This window comes from Thunnus maccoyii, chromosome 18 (assembly GCF_910596095.1).
Source record: "Thunnus maccoyii chromosome 18, fThuMac1.1, whole genome shotgun sequence".
Classification (NCBI taxonomy): domain Eukaryota; kingdom Metazoa; phylum Chordata; class Actinopteri; order Scombriformes; family Scombridae; genus Thunnus; species Thunnus maccoyii.
Genome location: NC_056550.1, coordinates 11,231,884 through 11,253,117, shown reverse-complemented (window position 1 = coordinate 11,253,117; position 21,234 = coordinate 11,231,884). Strand labels below are relative to the sequence as shown.

Genomic DNA, 21,234 nt, shown 5'->3' with positions numbered 1-21,234 from the left:
TTTACCGTTGGATGGGACAAAACAAGACATTGTACGTTGCATCTTGGACCGGCCGGTGATTGACATTTTTTCACCATTTTCTGACATTTTATAGATCAAACAACTAATTGATTAATCGAGAAAATAATCGTCAGTTGCAGCCCTAGACATGATAACACAGACACACACGTTTCAATTCCCCACCCAACATCTTTTGTACGGTCCATCACGTGCAAGTCGCTTTTCCTCTGACAGCACTTGAACGCAACAGCAGCAGCAGCAGCAGCAGCATCGAGGCCCTGCTGCACATCAAAGACTGATGAGACAAACCGAAGAAACACTGTGGCGTTGTCACACAGCCCATGTCCAGCCTGTGTACCTCCACAACAGCAGGTCTGCAGGTCCACACGCTCGGACGTGGTTTTAGTTCATATCTGTAAATGCTTCAGGCGGACAGGTGCGCAGCCGAGATTTCCTCTTTAATTTGCCTCAAAGGGTTACACACTTGGAGAGGCAGAGCCGTTGTTGTTTGTTGTCACTTCCGGGCGAGCCATCGGTGAATTAGCAGATAACATCGCCGGTGAAGTTCAGCAGCATCGATGCTCCGAGCAGGCAGGATGGAGGAGTTTGTCACGGAGGAAGAGGAGCCTTGGTACGATCAGCGCGACCTGGAGCAAGGTGAGGCATCATTTGTGTTGCTCATGGTTTGAGAGGAGTGATCATACGATGTAACACTGGCCCCTATCCCCTGCTTGTCACTGGCTCCCTGGCTTGGATTTTTGGGATAAATAGATGGATGGAGGGGGGTGGGATGGGAAGGAGAAGGTTGCATCCATTGTCAAACACATTTCATGCACGAGCGCACACACTATGACAACACTCGTGTCTCTGTGTCTCTGCATCTATCCACTGCAGCTGCCTGCCCTTCATCTCTGCTCTCCTCCTCTGCCAATTATTTTGATCTTGTCAGTGGTGTTTCCCAGAATAGCAGTGCTGTCTGACTGAGTGGATGTTACCTATGTTTCATCTCCTTCCTTTCTTCCTTTGCAGCACTGTTCTCCTTTTCCTCTGGAGGTTTCGCTCCTTTTTCTAAAAAAAAAAAAAAAAAAAATCATCAAACACTCTATATTCACTCTGCTGCTGTTTTGGGACATGTGAAAGCACTGGTAATCTATGTGGAGGTGGTGACATAATGTATCTGTTGTGAGAAAAAAAAAAAAAACAAGCAAGCCATTCTTTTAGGAGAAGATACACAACATTTCCTGGATTTTTGAGACTGTTTTTGAACAAAGAAAGGACTCAACATGAGCCAAGACATCAGCCTCCATGTCCAGCTGTTTGTCTGTACAATTGGCTAAAGCAGAAATGGGTGGTGATTGATTTTTGTGAGTGCTTTTCTCAGTGAAGCGGGCCAGCAGTCAGGCCCGTGGCTTTAAATGAAAACGAAAAGCGAAAGGCGGAAAATCTATCAGTGGTTTGTTTGTGAACATGTGATCTCAGTAATGACTTAAATGGATGCACTTTCACTGACCAGTGCATCTCACAGTAATGCAGAGTGTCTCTCTCTGTGCAGCGCCGGCCTCAGCATCACCCCATCTCCTGATTACCTGCTGACCCAGAGAGCCAAAGCAGCTTTATGTCTCATCATCACACTGTACATAGTCAGAGAGAAGAGAAGCAGGTGGATTCTGCTGTGTGTGTATGTCTGTGTGTGTGTGTGTACAGTATTTATGTGTGTTGTATCTCATCTAAGAGTTATTCAGCATCCGGCTTGAAGCCATTAAGCCCCTGGGTTGATCTGATTAGGGAGCCCCAGACGAGACCTCCTTAGTCGGGATCAGAGAATTCCAGGTTTTAGGGTCAGAACGGAGGCATAATAATTACCGTCGGTGCTGTCGCCGCCGCCGCCGCAAACAAACGTCATCCTGCGTTTGCGCTCACAGTCTTGCATGATTTTGCCCCAGAAACTGAACGATGCTGTTACGCAACTTCTCCGCTTGCCTGCTCTGCTATTTGGTGACCCCTGTGTCTCGTTATGATCTGACAAACATATGAAGTGCGTCCAGGCAGATGGCGTGACATTCACACATCAGAGAGCATCGCGGAGATGCAGCAGAGCAAATGTACACAACTGCTGTAACTGCAGCTTAAGATCAGGTCAACCAGTACAGTACTTTAGTGTTTTTAGGAGACTTTTGATAGTTATTTTCCTCTACGCGGCCTCTCGCTTGTCTCATCCTTGTGCACATTTCTCAAATTACATAACTAAGACTCTGTACATGTAAGCCCCAAGGAGCAGAAACTGTGATGAAGGGTGAAGGCTCGCTATGCCTCAAATACACTCTCACTTGGCTCATTATTACTCAGCGGTTCAGGCCGGTGTCCTGTTATCAGTATTGCATCGTTAGAGGAGGAAATTACAGCCTCCCCCTGCAGCACTAGAGGCAAATGTAGCAACAGAGGCTCACTATATGTATTAGATAAAAAAGGGAGATTTCTGCGCTGTTCAGTTCATGCATACATAAAAATGTCGCAACAGTAAAACATTCTTTATACCTCCGACGATGTGTGTGTGTGTTCCTGTTTTTTGCTCTCGTCCTACACTGTGCTGCATTTATGTCCAGTGATGGATATTAAGTGTCTCTCTGTTTCTTCCATTCCTCCAGTGTTATGTTGTTATGGGCTAAAAAGTATGCAAAGCCAGCAGGATTCTCCTCCCTCCCACTCAGTCCAGCTGAGTGTTTTTTTTTTCTCACCAGAGGAGATGAATAATATGCATTTCAAGCTGTGTTGTAAAATATCAGCAACTGTCAGATGACTCCAGGTTTGTATCAATGTGACTGTTCAAGCAGACTGAATGTATTGGAGTTTCATTTTCTTTAAACGTGTTGTTCTCATGGGTAGAGACTTGTAGCTCTTCTTTAAAGTGTTGGTTGTGTCATTGTTCTGTCTTGTCTTGGCTTTCATGAACTCCTCTTCAAAGAGAAAGAGGCTGGGGAAAAAATCAGGATTTTTGAAAGCTTTAGGGTTGTATGAAGCGCTGGATTTTCTCGCTTTCACATCTCATGTTAATTTGATGAGAATTCACAAGTTTTAGTCTTGTGAATTCTCTCAAAGGCACTTGTCCAGATCCTTCTCAATAACATCACCACTTTCTGTTGTTTATCTTTGTCCGTCTTTCTTGGCTCCCGTCAGACCTGCACTTGGCAGCGGAGCTCGGCAAAACTCTGCTGGAGCGCAACAAAGAGCTGGAGGACTCCCTTCAACAAATGTACATCAACAATGAGGAGCAAGTGCAAGAGATAGAGGTATGCATGCCCCTGCTTGTACAATGTGCAATGTAAACAGATTTTATACACGTCTGTTGGAACTTGAACTATTTTCCCTTGCAGTACCTGTCCAAGCAGTTGGAAATGTTGAGGGAGATGAACGAGCAGCACGCGAAGGTGTATGAGCAGCTGGATGTGACCGCCAGAGAGCTGGAGATCACCAATGAGAAACTGGTGCTGGAGAGCAAGGCCTCGCAGCAGAAAATCGACAGGTGATCCACAGCCGGTGTTAGCTTTATCATTATCATTTTTTTCTTCACACTTCTATAAAGTAAAGGCTGGATGCTCTGTATTTTTTTTAACTGTAAACAAACTCCATGAATAAGGATTAAAACCAACAGTTCGTTTCTCTGTCTCTCAATACTTTCTGATTTACCTACCTTGTCTGTGACTCTCATATAAACAGGTCATAAATACAGAGTTCAATTTTTAAAAAAAGAAGAGACTAAATAATTTCCTAAAACAGCTGGGCATTGTAGTTTTTAGCAAACATTTCTCAAACGGGAGTAAATGGTGCATTTGTTGGGGGACTATTTTCATATTCAGCGGCGGAGTAATACACATTTGGTGCTCTAGTGAGTTTTTACGGCAGAAAGAAACAAAGCTAAATCTGCAAAAACAGTGACATGTTTATGGTAATGAAGGAACATGTCACCCAGTGCAACGATATGGCTTGATGTGTTTTTAAAATTTTTTTTAGAACAATGTAACTTTATGGTGCAGAGGAATAAGATATATCAGGCTTTGGATACACAGACAATGTCAAACTTATCCTTCAAATTATAGCATGTCGATAGGCCGCCACTCCCACCTGAGCAAACTTGAAAGAACTGGTAACACTTGTGTTCTGTGTAGAAATGTCATAATCATAATCAGGGATCAAAGTTCTTTACAAATAAGGCTAAAAATGGTTTTCAATGGCAGCTTTTGTTCTGTCTAAATATGCCCAGTCAAGTTTCTTAGTTGTTAATGACTCAGTGTAGATTTAGGAGAATGGTATGCTGAGGAAATAAAGAAATAATCACCTTGTTAATGACGTAACAGGCACTGAACAAACATTTGTGTGTGTGTGTGTTTGCGTAGACTGACCGGCACCATGGAGACCTTGCAGAGTCAAGTGGACAGTCTGACAACTCGGGTGGAGGAGCTGCGAACTCTGGAGGAGCTGAGGGTCCGCCGGGAGAGGAAGGAACGACGCAAGACCGTCCACTCCTTCCCCTGCCTAAAAGAGCTCTGCACTGCGCCAAGGTCACTAACTGTCAGGAGATTACTGGTAGTGGGAAAGTCACCCCCAAGATACTTCAACACTCAGATCAGATGTTTTCTTGTCATTTTATCGTGTTAGCATAGATTAGTATGCTGCTAACTCTGGTTGCATATGTTACTGTTGGGCTAATGATTCAACAGAAAACCTAATTGGTTGATGAAAATGAAATGATTAGACTGCAGTCATTAGTATAATCTCATGGCTTAATATGGGCTTTGTAACACCTAGAATCAATGCCCATGTTGGATGATTGCAGTTGTAAATTATTTATTGAAATCTGCCTAAAATCCAGCTCACTTAGTGCTGTAACTCTATTTTTTTCAGGTATGAGGATGGTTTCCTGTTGGCCAACCCAGGTAGCGTGGACCTGGCTGAGAGACAGCCAATGGATGAGGAGAACGACCGCTTGAGAGACATCGTCATGTCCCTGCGCTCGGCCATGGCCACAGAGCGGTCCAAGAGGGAGGGCGCTGAGCGGGAGTGTGCTGCTGTGCTGCATGAGTTTGAGCGTCTGGAACAGCGTCTGTTAGGAGCGGAGGGCTGCCAGCTGAGAGTTCAGGAGCTGGAAGCTGAGCTCCATGAGATGCAGCAGCTGAGGAAGTCCAGGGTGTGTCTGATTGGGGGCATGGAAGACGGCCTGGAGACGCTGCTCAGCAACGGCCCTGAGACAGACACCCCAGACGAGGGCGTGGGGCTGGAGGGCGGAGGTGATGGAGGTGCTGGGGAGGCGGGGGGCTCGGGGCAGCAGGGAGGCCCAGTGAGGAAAAGCTGCAGTGATACAGCTCTGAACGCCATCTCCGCCCGGGATGCCTCAGGCAGGCGTCAGGTCACTTACACCCTCCACGCCAATGGCACTCGCAAACGTGGCATGTCCATCCTGAGGGAGGTGGACGAGCAGTACCACGCCTTGCTGGAGAAGTACGAGGAGCTGCTGGGGAAGTGCCGGCGTCACGAGGAGAGCCTGTGCCACGCCGGGGTGCAGACTTCGCGGCCCGTCTCCAGGGACCCCTCCATGAAAGAGTACAGCATGGTCTGCGCAGGGCCTTCGACATCGGGTGCAGTCGCCGCTCCTCCCACGCCCCCTCAAACTCCCTCCACCCCGGAAGCCCTGGAGGGGATCAGCAGGCAAGTGGAGCAGGTGGACAAACGGCTCAGCCAGAACACGCCCGAGTACAAGGCGCTGTTCAAAGAGATCTTCTCCCGCTTGCAGAAGACCAAGAGTGACATGAACTCCACCAAGGGCAGGAAGTCGAACAAATGAGCCGCTCATTATGACAGCTACTGATACTACATGCACTGAAAACAGTCATTACACAGGACGCTGACTCTTTTATCTTAATTTACCTCTCAGTTCTTCTTGTTTAACGATTAGTCACTCGTGACTTAATGCAGTCGGGTGATTCATTTGAAGCTGCCAAATGTTATATTTCACTACAGGGCTGAAAGATTGTTGACGTGGTAAATAAGTGTGAGTGAACGAGATGCCTTTTTCTGACAAATACTAAGAACGAAAGGTTTTGTTTCTGTCTTTGGACAATCTAGTATGTGTTTGTTATTGAGATGTTCTGATGAAGAAGGATTTACTACTATTGCCATTTTTTTAATTTATAGAAAACTGATTAAACTAAGTAATTAATATAAAATGAAAAGAAACAACGCTCTTGCACTCTGGAACTTATTACCGAATGGCATTTGAAGCATGTATCTATTAAACACAATGTGCTAATTTGGTTTTTAAAAGCAGGTAGAAACTAAATCGTACAAGCTTTTTTGACCAGCTTGAGGTACTTTAAAAAAGCAACAGAAAGAAATGATTTGTAGACTCTGTGTGTGTGTGCGTGTGTGTGTATTTTCAATTTGTTGGATGGTGCAAATCCTTCAAGACGGCTGCCAAAGTGTATTGTGCATAAGTGTTAGATGGGGTTTTGTTTATTAGATCTGGCGAAGGAGACGGAGACACCTCTGTGGTGTTTTTTTTGTTTTGTTTTTTTTCCCAGCATGCATTACAAGCTACAGAGGGCTTAATGAGCTGCATCTGTGCCGCAGGGATTTCTATGACAATATACTCTGTTCTACACTGTGCTATCACATTGTCAAAGTTGTTGAAGTTTTCTGTTAATTAAAATAAGAAACATATTGACCATGTTCTTTTTTTGGTGCTCAGGGAGGCAACAATTCAAAACCTTGAACGGGTGGAAGCAGAAAACTCTGAATAAAAAACAAACACCACACGCACACATGCAGGCCCAGTCTGAACACTTTAATGTGAACACAGGAGATCAGTAAACTGAGGGTAATACAAGTAGCACACATTGAGTCAAACCCAACCTATAGAGGAAACATCAGTCCATGACATGTGCGAGCTGAATGAAGCTCTGGAGGCTTCATTCACATTTTATGGAGTGTACAAAAAAAATATGGCAGGATGTGTTAACCGTCGGTGTCTGGTTGGGGACTGATGTCTCTACACTGGTTCAGAAGTCAATTACAGACAACATTTTCACCTCGCTGACGGCGAGCGCAGAGCGCTGCCGAGTCAGCGGGAGCAGCATGTAGTTGTAAGAGACCGGAGGCACAGTCAGCAACGGTAATCCTAAACTTGAGTAATACGAGGTGAGCGGTTTTAACAGCCCTTGATTTCAATTCAGGAAGGAACTATGGTAACATCAGATGATACAAAACCCTAAGTGTTGTTGTGAATGATCTAAAAAAAAAAAGAAAAAAAAAGTGAATTTAACATCATCAGACAAGTGCTTTTACAAATCATCAACCTGAAATAAAAGGTGTTTTAAGTCCTTATTCCTGATTCTCTATTGATGTGTTACAAGTAGTTAAAAACAGGCTCACATGATGGTCTGGCAAATATAATATGAAGGCAAATGGCTCAACTAGGTTTGTCTATTTCTTCCTCCAACTATAAGGTTTTTTGTTAAGGCCACATGGCTGCTAAAAAAAAACAAAAAAAACTGCCAAAATACCCTGATCAGGAGAGGAACAGCTGCACCTAGAGCAAGGGGTCACAAGGGGTCAGAGGTAATTTTGTTTAACCCTCGGTTCTCTCAGCAGACTCTGTAGGGCGATAAACGATTTGAAAAAAAAAAAGATCTGGCCTAAATTCCAAATAATTTACCAAGACCCTGGTACAAATAATCTGCTCAAAGGCTTTAGGAGGGCTGTGTCTGAGAGTTGTGTCCAGCAAAGATTGCTCAATGACCGTACAGTGGCCCCCGTACATACAGCACTACTGCTTCCTATACAACCCTTTCCAAGGCAGATCATGGTAGTCGTACAAAACAATCGATGAATAATAAAGAAGAGTGAAAAGAGGTGAGAAAAGAAAGCGCTAAAGAGCAGAGGGAATCACATATTTCATCACTTTTCCAAGAGCAGTGATGTTTTTTTTTGTTGTTGTTGTTTTTTTTTAATATATATTTTCTTGTTTTTTTACTTTATAAACAAATTCTTACCACAAAATCTGGATTGTGCACATTGTTTGCTTTCTCCACTTCTAATGATTTAATACTTAACAGAAAGGGCGGGTGCAAACAAATGAAGCGTTAAGATGGGGAGGAATGGTAAAGTGATGGGAATTATAAAAGGAAACTATAAGAGCGTGGGGAAGGGGCGTCGATGGACGGAGAGAGCAAAAGCTTAAATCAACACATAATCCAGAATCGGATCCAAAAAAAAAAAAAAAAAAAAAAAAAAAAAGACAGCAAGAAAAAGAAAAAAAGAGGGACAAAGCAGAGAGAGATAATGATGGAGGATGGCGAGGGGGAAATCAGTCTTTCCAGTCTTTCTTGATAGTGAGGCTCCACTCCCAGGAGAGGTGATCGTGTTTGTCGTCGTCGGTGAACTTGGATTTGATGTTGTAGGTGCCGCGGGCCAGCATCCCTTTGGGCGCCTCCTCCATGGTGGTGAGGAACTCGTACTCCTCATCCGGTCTGGGCCCGTAGCTGCCGACCATGTAGTCTGATTTGTCAACTAGACATCAGAGTGAGTGGGAGGGGAAAAAAAGAGGCTGTAAGAATGTGTTTTGCGCCAGCAGAATTACTGGAAGACCAGATGTTAAATATGTTCTCTTACCCTTTACTCCTTTCCTGAATGTTTGCTGGATGTACTTCAGACCTGACACAATATCCTTGTTGACCTGCAAAAGACAACATGCATCATCCCGCTGAACTCTCATGACAAAGATTGCTCAGTGCAGCTGCAGTAACATCTCCCTGCCAACAGCCCAGACAAACACCAGACTCTCACCTTGAAGTTGATCTTTATCCTGTACTCGACTCCCTCCTTCAGCACAAATGGGTTCTTCTTGAAGGCATCCAGATCTCCTGGTGGAGGAAAAAGCAACAAAGTATAAAAATAACATCCAAACATTTGACCCAGTCTTACACAAATACACTCAGGATTAATAAACTAATCAGGATGTCATGGTTCTCAAGAGCGGAGTGAAGCTTGTATTTAGATTTTCAGCACCGTGTAGTAAACATACTGACCACCAGGTGGCACACTGCTTCAAGAGAGCACAGCTGTAGATCAGGATGACCACCAAGGGAGGGCACGAGTGCCATCAGGAAATGGCTCATTAACCCATTTACAAGGGAATCATGTCATTACTAATTACCCGACTAATGACCCAGCAGGACATTTGGTCTGTATTTGCAAACAAAGATGGGAGTAATTACTGTTCATAATTAATGTTCCTATGAGCCAAAATATGCCTGCTCTATGTGGGCTTTCAAAATCTGCTGTTGAGTTTTGTCCAGATTGCAGCCTTGCACGGACCAGTCTGCCATGTCTGCTCTACTCACCCTGCAGGTCAAGGATCAGAGGGTTTGGCGCCGTCTCACATACCAGAGTCATTCGTGTCACCTGGATGTTGGGGGCAGCGGGATCTAAGACAGAGAATTATGACAACAAGATAATCAATTTATAGCAGTTTACCGATGAGATAATCAGATTTTATGGTCAGTCACAGAACTTATTTGATTAGCAGGTAGTTTGATAAGTGATTCTATTTATTTATGTAATTAAAGATGGTTTTTAAGATACACATTGTGTAACTGCAAACTTCATTATACATTTAAGTTTTAATTGTAACAATAAGACACTTCAGAATGATAAAAATGACATTTTAACAATGGTTACTATCAGCAGCAGGATGTAACCCCGTTACAGATATCGCTCTGGTTGTGTCCTCCTCTTTGCCCTGGTCTTTTCTTTCTGTCTGAATAAAACTATTTGAAACTTCCTCTTCTGCCGTGTTTAACTGAGAGTGTTACATTAGCAACTTAGAAACAGCCTGACAACTAACAAAACAGTCTACAGAGCTCCATGTGAAGCTCGTAGACTTACATGGTTATTAATAGCGCAGCTGAGATCAACTCCAGGTAGTGGTCAGACCTCTTTCCCGGCTCTGAAATACCTCAATGTGGGTGTCAGGATCCGCTTCTATGTTTACCGATTCAAATTCTATAATTCTTCTAGATATTATTTTATATATTATATTAAATAATTATATTAAAGTGGTTGGATAATAGAACCGTCAAGTATATCACATCATCCAGTAAAATGATTTATGGCAAAAGCAACTTTCTGTTCAGGACTTTATATATCAGAACCAATATATAAGATATCAAAACGGTACTTTTTTCAACGTGTTACTTTGCTGAGAGTATTATTACAAAGGTCGTACTACTCAAATCCATCTGTTATCTGCAAACAGATGTCTGACAAGTCTGCCAACTGCTTGCCTAATTAAAATTTAATTATAATATCAACAAAAATCTGACTTAAATCAGACATGTGATCAAGTAAAGACGAATCTGTTATGATGTCAACTCTGCTGCTGAACAGTTTTACTCTGACTACGTCAACTGGACTGTTTTCACAACAAATAACTGAGGTTTGACACCCAGCACTACTGGTAGAGGAAACACACAGAACAGCAGCTTAACCGGCTTTCGCCAAGGATGTTCTGGACACTCACACACACGAATCAAAATGTATAAATCTCATTCTGAGTGTTGTTATAATGATGTTCACAGTTGTTCTGTTAGATGATGAGAGTTACACTTCAGGGATCACTTACCTGCAGGCACAACAGCAGCAGCTTTCCCCAGTAGCGCCTCCTTGTACTTGCGCAGGCTCTCGTCGTCTTTGTCCAGCTCCTGGATCTCCTGTAAGCTCTTCTGGGCAGGAGGTTTGTAGTTGACCGGATTGTCGCTCTCTTCGTTCGCTGCGGCAATCGCTGCCAGCTGCTCTGGTGTAGGTTCCTGCTCTGCCATGGTGTGCTAATCACAGCGAAGGAGCGACAAGAGAGGAGACGTGTTAGATGACAGGAAAAAATAAACTAATAAAGACTGATGGCGGGAGGCCAGACGGAAGACCATTTCCCTTTTTACTCCAGCGCTTGATTATTAGACATCCAGCCGCTGGATGATTATTACGGATTACATATTCAAGGGGAAACCGTAGTGAACTTTGACCTGAGACTGTGGAAGTCTGGGGGAGAGTTCATGTAGAAACACGGATTTCCTCTCACTGTTTATTTGCCATCTAATATCCTGATATTTTCAGTGTGATTTCCTCAAGTTTGGAGATATTGTATAGCTCTACACTGGAGTGAAGAATAATGTTATTTGTTTTGCGAAAATGTGAAACAAAATAACAATTCACAGACCATATTGTGACAGTTGGCGAGCGTACTTGAAAACAAAACAGTGCCTGGTGAAATAAACTGTTTGCAACAAAGTTTATGTGGATTATTATTTTTTGGCAAAAGACAAGGCGGTTTTATTATGCTTTTCTCCCTTTTTAAAAACACCTTAACCCAAGTGTGTGCTTATCCATGTGGGCACGCAAACATTATAAACTAGCACAGATAAGTGCCAGGACACATGACGTCTACTTTGGCTAGGGAGCCAGTTTCTCTGAGGCCACAGAGGTAACATGCAGAGAGTCCGGGTGGTCTAAAAGATGATTATCTGAGCTCCAGCCTTCTCCCTCACTTATCTCTTCTCTTCACAGACCTCAGCGGTGGGACAGAGCAGAAAAGCAGCAGTAACACCAGTCACTTCTGATTAGAGGAAGAGGGCGCTGATTTTGAGCAGGGAAGAGAACAATGAGGAGATCATCTTCGTTTTCTTTTCTTTTCTTTTTTTTTTTTTTTTAAACAACAAAGAGGTGCTTGGAGGACGCTGCAAAAAAACTCAACAATTGCTCGTAACACACTGTGGACAAAAAGGAGGTATCTATTAATAACATCTGTTGCACATATGCTGGGCAAAGCCTGTACAAAGCTCATCAACACCTGCAACAGCCAAGAGACAGCTGGGCACTCTCATAACACACACTGGTCAAATAGTGTTTGAGTTGTCTTCATAGCAGCTCAGTTAATCTAGTATGTGCTTACAGTCGATATATATAGTTTTTAATCTACTTTGCTGATGAAGGCAAAAATCAGCGCAGCCATGAATGTTTGCGTAGGAGTTCTGATACTACTTAGTGAGGCGAAATGCAGTGTCTGTGGGGTCACGTTTACTTTAACCATTTAATTTTTTTGCCACTGACAAACCATTCCTCTCATTTAAACAGGCAGCTACGCCCGCAAACCTCTCGTCCTAGATGTTTTCGACATTCGCATTTTGAAAGAACCCTACTTCCTGTATTTCAAAGAGTTCAAGTAAGCAAGAAGCCGCACTCTCAAACTGACGATTATTTCGCATTATGAAAAAGAAAACATTACCCTCGAACAATTTGTGTTAAAAGGCCTTTACAGAAACAAAACAATGCTGAAATGTGGATGATGTGGTCAGATCTGTGTGCAGAAGAACCAACTACCCTAAAATGAAAGAGGAAGATTATAAATGACCATACATGTCAAGATGACACACATGCTGCTTCTCCATTTAACTCTAATTAAACTAAAATATACCACAAGCAAACCTTTCATATTCATTACCTGTCGGTTTAGTTTATCGCTGCAAACCAGTGCTAATGTGGGCGTCAAAGTTCGCTACTTATCAAAGTAGGTGAGCTAACAAATCAAACAAATGCAAACACATGAGAAAACCACCAATCACAACTGATGACACTCCAGAAAACCTGCTGAACACAGGTGGACACTCAGTAAAAAAAAAGAGAACTGTTTACAATCTTATCAACCACAATAAATCACACTACTGCAATCAGAAACCCAATGCAACGACACAAAAACTGGTTCATCACTCTGTGTAGCCCTCTTCTCTGCTCTATTGTGTCTGCTGTATACAGCTGGGTATTAGCCAAGCAGGAACTGAGAACACAGCATAGTTTTTTCCAATCGGGGCCTCTGTGCCTCCCATAAAAGCACAAATTCCTTTTCTGCCTATAGTGCGCTCTGGCTTGTCAGCTGTGAGTGAGTGTTTCTAGTTGGAGCGAATGAGTGAGAGGTTTCTTGTTGCAGAGAGAGAGACACAGGAAAACAGGAACAGATAACACAGCAATGCCGTCATATCATTCTTCAAGTATCACAGAACAGGTTGTTTTTCTCACTTCCTTTACTCTGCTCTGCTCTGCTCATCGAGCTCTGTCCTACCGAAAGCTGCACCATGACTGCAGAGCACCAAACTGCCACTGATGAGGAAGAGTGCTGGGTAACATATCGCAAGGCAGATGTGCTGCTGCGCTCAGTGCTTACTGACAAATACACACATAAAAAGACAAACAGCACGTAGCCGGATGACATTTAGAGTATGGGGGATGAGTGTCAAATCTCAATTTTCAATATCAGTACCGAAAGTTGGCAACAAACCTCAAATTCCTATTTTTGTTGACTTATTCGGAGTTTCTCATTTTGTACATGTTCAAGTGCAGACTAGTGTGAGCTACGATCCAAGTGCTCTTAAAAAATTCCTCACACAACTTGTTGATTAATTGTTTAATCTTTGAAATGTTTAAAAAAATAGTGAAAATGTATTTTTTGGCCACAGTAACATCTTGAATTTGCTTGTTTTGTCTGACTAACAGTCCAAAACATTGAAGATATTCAATTCACTGTCATATATGACAAAGAAAAACATCAAATCATCACTTTTGAGAAGCATGAACCAAACAAGAGAAGTAGAAAAATGACTAAAGCAATTATCCAATTATCAAAATAGTTGTCGATCAGCTAATCGATTAGTCGTTCAGCTCTAGCAATCTTGAAGATGTTTATATTCCTAAAAGTAAGGTATCAAAAAAGGATTGTTTTGGTATCTTTCAAAAAAGATACCCGGCTTGTCGAGTGGGTAACAGTAACACTGAGTAATTTAGATGAACAGATTTCTTGTTGAGATGTTACAAAAAGTTGTAAAACTACAGTGCATTTTATGAATAATTTAGTGCGTGGTCATAAATACTGTATTGATACATGCTGAATGCTGAGTGTCCTTTTCATAATGAAATCACCTCATTACTTAGTGTGCATGACCCAGTACTTTTAACAGTGACTAGCAACACATTTACCATAACGTGCACCGGCCGGGTCTGCAGAAAACTCATGTTATGCAATGTTTGCATGTAGCAACCATGCATAAATGCAAACATTGCTGTTTTTAACAACCTATGACATTGCTGAGTCAGCAAATTAAAAGCTCATGCACTCAGTAAAACGGATTAAGTCTAACAATATTGTCATCACCACCTTCATAATGATACACATTCTTGCTGGTTGACTCTGCACAAACAATGCGGGCTTAGGCTAACCAGCTACATACTGAACTGACAGAAAAAGGCCCCGTCATTGTTCAGCCCCAGTGCCTGCTGGGAGACAACACAGAGGTCATGGGATCACTCAAACAAAGACTGGATGTTATGTTGAACCTTCTCCACCTCAGTGTCCTAACCTTAACCTGCACAGTCTTGCATGTAACTCCTCTCCTACAGGAGGATCATCTGTTTGCTTGAGTAGACTAAGTGGTACAGTTTTAAAAACACATTGGGGCTTGGGAGCAGCTGAGGCTTGAGATTAGGCCCTTCGGTTCCTTAGCAACACCGCTGATCAGTAAGATTAAAGAAAGTGGGATTATGGCTAATGAGGCATTCGGGGACAGGAGAGGAAAGTGTTTGGGGGTGTCACTGGTGGTGCATCAAGAGGATTTTCCTGACAGGAGTCATTAGTGTCATTGAGAAGTTACTGAAGATAATTGATCAGTGAGCTCAACGAGGACAAGGTCCCTCTTAGGATAATAAAGGCTTTATGAACTGTAGTGGGGTTGTGTGTGTGTGTGTGTGTGTGGGGGGGGCGGGGTGTTACTGTTCCATTGAAGACACCTAAATGTTACATCAATACAACACTTATGTTCTGACAGGAAACGAGATTTTTGGTTATCATACTACAGTGATAGAGTTTAAATGTTATCCTGATCTTTTAGGCTGTGCTACATTTAACCGATGCAATATTCTGACTCTGTTTTCCATCTTTGTAAAATGAAATAGTGAATATCAATAAAACTGCCCCCCCCCCCCCCTCAGCTGATTAACTGACTAATTGGTCAGAAGGAGGATCTCTGTTGATTACGTCATCTTTAGCCAATTATTTGTCTTTATTGTCTTTTGAGAAATTAATTTAATTATCATTTGTCATTTGTGGAAAATTATACATCTCTGGCATCACATCTGGTCTTTCATAAGCATTATTCAAGAGATTCCAGCATTCACTGGGGGATAATAATAATGGAGAAACTATTTCTAATAAGCTTAAGTTTCTAAAGAGTTTTTAAGTTTGTAAAGATCTTCTGAAAGCACCAACAATCATCTCCAAAATTATCATTTCACATTCAATATTTAAGAACTAGGTAAAAATATGATAATATTTAATTTAGTCATTGTTGCCTGAACAGTTTAAAAAATGCTGAAGAATACAAAGATGTAGACTTACATCTTCTTGTATGACTGCTGCTTCATGAACTCTTAACCGCTGCTGTGTCTATATCTGTTCATCATAGAGTTGATAGTACAAGAGAGGAACAACAAGAAAGGGGCAAAGGGTAAAGCAAGAGCAACAAGTAGCCTAGTTTCTTTGTTACGTTGGTAAACTAGAAACCTTGAATGTAGCTCTCTGCTCAGCCACAGCTCTACAAAGTATACAGCTTCCATTCTTACAAGAGATAAACAGTTGTATCATAATCACACAAACTGTGCGCACCCGCATCATAGAAAAGTAGCAGCCAGCTTTATAAATCAAGAAGTGGAAGTTGACGATTAATATGCTGAACAACCATTACTAGGAACACAGCATACATACACAACAACAGGACATGGATGTTACTTTAATAAAGTGGCTGAGCATTGGCAACCTTTGTTAAGTGACATTTAGCTTTTGGTTTCATCTGTACGCTGAAGATGCCAGTCACAGATCTATGGCTTCTTTGATCCTCTCTGATCTCCATTAGACGTCTCTCTCTCTGGCAACACTCGGTCTGCCAGAGACCTTTACATCAGTCCCTCTTCTCCACACGGTTTCTCTGCCCTTTTCTGTACATTTGAGAGACTCATAACATTATTTGGTCCCATTGACCCTCCACAGGCTATTTTAAATAAATGATTCTGCAACACTTCCAATGAAACTGGCACTGTTGTAATCAGTACATCCTTCAGCTGTGTGCCAATGCAGCAAACGCATCCACTCGCGTTTAGTTTTGTACGCCTATCCATCCGAAGCATTTTGAATCGTCCTTTAGTAAAACTATTTTTTCATGCAAAGCTTGAATATAATTTGATGCAAACCAGCGTCACCAACTCTTGCATGCGAAGCAAATCTAGTAGCTATTTCTTTTTTTATCTTGCACCATTACATCAGTGCTGATTATTCAAAGTTAGCAGTTACCAGAGTGGATAAAAAACACCTGTACATTGTGTATCTGGATACTGCTAAGTGTAACATATGCCTCTTGCATGTTACATTCAATACATCATATGAGCTTTAAATGGTCACTATGTCTAATAGCAAAATCTTTTAATATAGAATATAATTTTGTCAGTAATTTTATCCTTATTTAATAGTTGTAAGGTGTAGATATCTGTGTTATTTCCATATTTTTATGCTGTTATCTTATATTTCATATTTACCGAGGGAACAAGTCAGACCGGGCTTGTATCCCCCAGGTGAGTGTGTGACTATTAAATGGAAACCTGTAAATATTAATGTATAGCTGATCTGAGAGAGACTTTATTACTAATTATAACTGTATTGACAATCAGAGCGATTATCTATGTGAACTGATTCATCTGTATCAACAGTGTCTTTTATGTAATTTGTAATATAGTAGGTTGTCTTTGATCCTGGTCAAGGTTAGACCGTTGGCCCTGTAATTTGTTATTTAACGGTTATTAAGCTTCATCACAGAAATCATTATTAGTATTGTAAGTTTCCTTTGATTATGATTTTATTTATATTAAATAGTTTTACTGAGACCGGGCTTGTATCCCCCAGATCCCGAAGTGCTTGAAAGCAATAAATATTCATCATTGAATCGACATCGGAGCTGCCTGGGTGTCTTCGTTGGAGTCAACTAACATTACTAACCATCAGCCGTTAGTCCACTATCATCATCACAACACAATGCAGAGACTGTCACTATTATCAGCAATATAAAAGAGACTTAACGAGGGCATTACAAACTGTAAGGTTAATATAGACCCCCGTTAAATGAGCTGTTATATTTTATGATATAGTAAGAACACTGCAGCAAGTGAGGCTGCTCTGCGTGTCAGGCATCACTGGGCCTTTTTGTCTGTCAAGAAATTACTGCAAACTTCCTTTTTTGGGTGAGAGCATGATGATTCATATCCTTTAGAGTGCTAAACCACACACACACACACTGCAAAGCTGAAGTACAACTCGTCTTAATGTTCTACCTGTGAGGCTTCACCAACCTAATCATTTTTAACAATGCTTTAATGACATAAATGCAAAGGGATGGTATTATTGTCAGTAGATAAAATCATGCTGGGTCTCAGTAAGTTGAGGAAATAGTGCTAACAATTTGAGGAAGTGTTGCACCATGAGCTCTTGGCAGATCTGTTGCAATGCAGAGGAACACCAGCCTCAACAGAAATACAGAAGGAGGCGAGGAGAGAGAAAAAAAAAAAGCAGCGAGATGAAAGTAAGAGAAGGAACTGGCTAGAAGAGATGTAGCAAGCTCGTGTTAATCGATTAAGTGAAAAGCTATCTGCTGGAGATCAAGCAGATAACAGCCTTTTTCACGACCGAGATAACATTTGCAGGATGTCTGACACAGAAATGGTTAAATCAGTAGAGAAAACTAATCTGATGAAAAGAAAATGAGCAACAGAGAGATGTGGCTCTGAGAGAAAAAGAGACAAAATACGATTCTATCCCAGGAAAGAACCAGAACAAATAGGAAGCTTTAAAAATAGCCAGTGAGAAATCCCTGCGTGCAGCAGCAGGAAGCTGCGAGTGAATGGGACAGCCAAGGTGCCAGATGAAAGGTCAGGGCTTATTCCCCTGCTCAACGGGGAGTTTGAGCGACATGCCCAGATTCAGTCTGCCTCCCTGGGCAACAGCCGCGGTGGAAGTGATGGACTCTGCACAATGCTGGATTTCAGCTGTATAACTTTTTTTTTTTTTTTTTAAAGGATAGCAACAAAGTGACATTACGAACGTGTTAGATGAGAATCCAACCAACTGAAGGCTTAAAGACAAACATCAGGGGTGAAAAATGAAAGCAAATTTATGATTATATATAAGCAATGAGGACATTCAACGTTTCCCAGCATTGCAGCCCATCGTGTATGAGAGGATGTACTTGTGAAGGCCGCTGTTGAGGCTGAGGAAGACTATGTTCTGGCTGAAGAGGATCACACAACGTGAGAAAAAAAAAAAACACTTATCATTATTAGTCAACTCTGGCTTACAACCCTGTATCGATTCCCCTGAGCTGCAACAGCAGAGGCCACTGATGTGATACGTTATGGTCCTAAAAAAGCACAACGCATAGACAGATGGTCTTGATTCTTACAGAGAGACATGAAACAATAACAAATTAGTTCTCATCAGTCCTTTTTAAAATAAAATTTATAATATAAAGCTTCACTTGCATCTGATTTAAGTTCACACCATTATGTGAAATATTTTACGGTGCACGCCTGTGACTTTAACCCTTGCATTCTCTTGCTCTGAGCTGTTTGGACATGTTTGAAGCTTATTATACTGAAGCCAGGGAAATACCTACAGTGAAAATGTTTTACGCTGATACCTACAGTGAAAATGTTTTACGCTGATCATTTAATTAATTCCACCTCCTTGAGGCCTACTCAAGCTCAACCAGCTCAAACCACAGAAACTGCAAAACGAGACATCCGGCCCACCGTTGCAAGGCTGCAAATTCTAAGGGGAAGCAAATAAAAAGGCCATGACAAAAAAAAAACAACTTATTTACGGGAAAGGTCTCTATGAAGAATAGAGGAAGAAAAACAAAAATAGACTCTTCCAGGCCATTTATCACAGAAACAGGAAGGAAAGGTTTGGGTGATCTATTTGAGAAATCACTTAACAGCCAAGCACACAGCTCAACTATCAACACAGAATAACATAAATTTGATTATGTTACTGGAAGCACATTTGATTTCAGCAGATGTGAGCTGTGCATACTTGACAAGAGGAGAGCCTTCAAAAGCCCAAAATGGAGGCTGACTCAAGGTGTGAGCCCTCCAGGCCAATTCAAATTGAAAAAGACAGTTGAGATCCAGGAAGTGGCACAATTTCTTTCCTCTTATAGCTACCACATGACGCGTCCATTTCAAAGAAGACAAAAAAATACTCGTCTGATTAAACTTTAGACCCTCTAATCAATGCATTAACTTTAGTATTAAGAGTGAATGCATTTGGTGACATTTTCGTTACCTAACGCCCAACGCTGGCAGCTCAGATCAGACTCAACTCCCGGAAATGAATAACCAATGATTGCTTCTTTACTCCTCACTACCGCCGGATAACTTCATAATGACTTGGCAATAAGTTGGTAGATAGAAAGTTAGAGATACTAATACTGCAAAAATAAGATAAATTTAGATTTTAAAAAAGGCACAGCCCTCACTGTAGGAAGTTGCTCTTCACTAACACATTTTCTCCTATCTTTAATTCACGCTTGTGCGGTTGCTAAGTTAGCTAATATTTCCTTCTGAAGTACCAAAGAAACTTGAAAACTACGCCACAACAGCTTCGGGAAAGTGTGTGCTAGCCATATAAAACGATTTATTTAAAGAGTTAGGCAAATGTTTCGTCTACTCTTACCGTTATACTGCTGCTGGGCTGGGACAGGCTCCTGTGAACGGTGGTGAGAGGGACTGAAGTGAAGGGTTGGTGCTAGATTGGAGCAGCCGGAGGGACGACTTGCGAAACTCACGCGAGATTTTCTGAGCAAAAAAAAAAACTCCCGCGAACAGGGGAGACAACGTCCGGTGGGCCGCCTTCAAAATAAATAAAAAAATAAATAAAAGTAGGTACTTAAGGACAGATTTGTGTTTTTATGTTCCAGTACATACTCTTCATGATAATTCCCTCTGCTCCAAAATATGACAGAATGTTTCCAAAATGTGTCATCAAATAGACAAGGGCGGCAGCTAACGATTATCTTCATTATCAATTAATCTGTTGATTAATTTCTCAATTAACCAATTAGTTGTTTGGTCCAAAAAATGTCCGAAATGGTTTTCACATTTGAGAAGTTGGATCCAGGAAATTTTGACTTTTTGTTTAAAAAAAATGACTCAAAACAATGAATCCATTATTAAAATAGTTGCCAATAAATTTGATAGTTTGCAGCTAATCGACTAATCGTTGCAGCTCTAAAATACACATAGGGGACAATCATCAGTGGTCTGAGAAGTACAATTATTCAAGTATTTACTTCACTGCAATATTGAAGTACTTAATTTCCATTTTATGTTACTTTATACTTAATTTATCTGGCAGGAGTATAACTTTATAACTTTGCAGATTAAGATTTTACACACAAAGCACACAATTATTACAAAGTATGATTAATTGCTATAAACTACCTAACATATATTAAATGATTAAAAATTAGCTGCACATTGGCCCACTGCAACATGCTGCAATGCAGCTCGGTGGAACAATAAAACTAAAGGTTAATAATAGCACTCTGAAACTGGACATTCTGCATAACTTTTACTTTTTATAGCTAAAGCAGTTGAACTTCTACTTAAGTAAATTTTTTAATGCAGTATATGTAGGCTACTTGTAGACCTTTTTACTATTTTTGACTGACTGCAAAAAATACTGGAGTACTAAAATACTAGATAAATATTTACTATTACTGCTTTTACTTAAGGATCTGAGTACTTGTTCACTGACAATCATCTCAAAAAACAAGGCTAGATTGTCAGTTGAAAATGACAATGTAAAAAAAGAAGAAAATGTATTCACTGCAATCATGAAAACCTAAACCTTCAGCCCTTAAAACCTAAACCTAAAACACGCATGAGCACGCAGGCTTAGCGAGAGGGGTCTGCCTGCAGGTCTCCTCTGTGGGTAGGATTAATATATATCATTGACAGAATCATGTTAAACAGCAACATGTATTTGCTGTGACAGCAGATAATTCTTTGTTTTTTTTTCCTGACAGCGGAGGTATCTTCTTCTGT

At 41.3% G+C, this 21,234-nt stretch overlaps 2 protein-coding genes across 3 annotated transcripts; one reads left to right on the top strand and one right to left on the bottom strand.

Annotated features, from left to right (window-relative positions):
• The first annotated feature begins 170 nt into the window (after positions 1-170).
• On the top strand, positions 171-6,306 carry cdr2l (cerebellar degeneration-related protein 2-like). 2 transcript variants are annotated; one of them, XM_042392462.1, is made up of 6 exons: positions 570-657; positions 1,553-1,660; positions 3,175-3,287; positions 3,372-3,520; positions 4,392-4,556; positions 4,900-6,306. In XM_042392462.1, the coding sequence occupies exons 3-6, from the start codon at positions 3,249-3,251 to the stop codon at positions 5,834-5,836; spliced, it is 1,290 nt and encodes a 429-aa protein (XP_042248396.1). In that variant the 5' UTR covers positions 570-657; positions 1,553-1,660; positions 3,175-3,248; the 3' UTR covers positions 5,837-6,306. The 2 variants fall into 2 exon arrangements, with proteins under 2 accessions (XP_042248395.1, XP_042248396.1); XM_042392461.1 differs by lacking the exon at positions 1,553-1,660 and having other exon boundaries at positions 171-657.
• Positions 6,307-6,820: 514 nt separating this feature from the next.
• Positions 6,821-19,969, bottom strand: arhgdia (Rho GDP dissociation inhibitor (GDI) alpha). Its single transcript, XM_042392463.1, has 6 exons — positions 19,862-19,969; positions 10,673-10,874; positions 9,393-9,476; positions 8,836-8,912; positions 8,662-8,725; positions 6,821-8,559 (listed from the first exon to the last, which is right to left on the bottom strand). Exons 2-6 carry the CDS (start codon positions 10,866-10,868, stop codon positions 8,357-8,359), a joined length of 624 nt encoding a protein of 207 aa, XP_042248397.1. The 5' UTR covers positions 10,869-10,874; positions 19,862-19,969; the 3' UTR covers positions 6,821-8,356.
• Between the last annotated feature and the right edge of the window lie 1,265 nt (positions 19,970-21,234).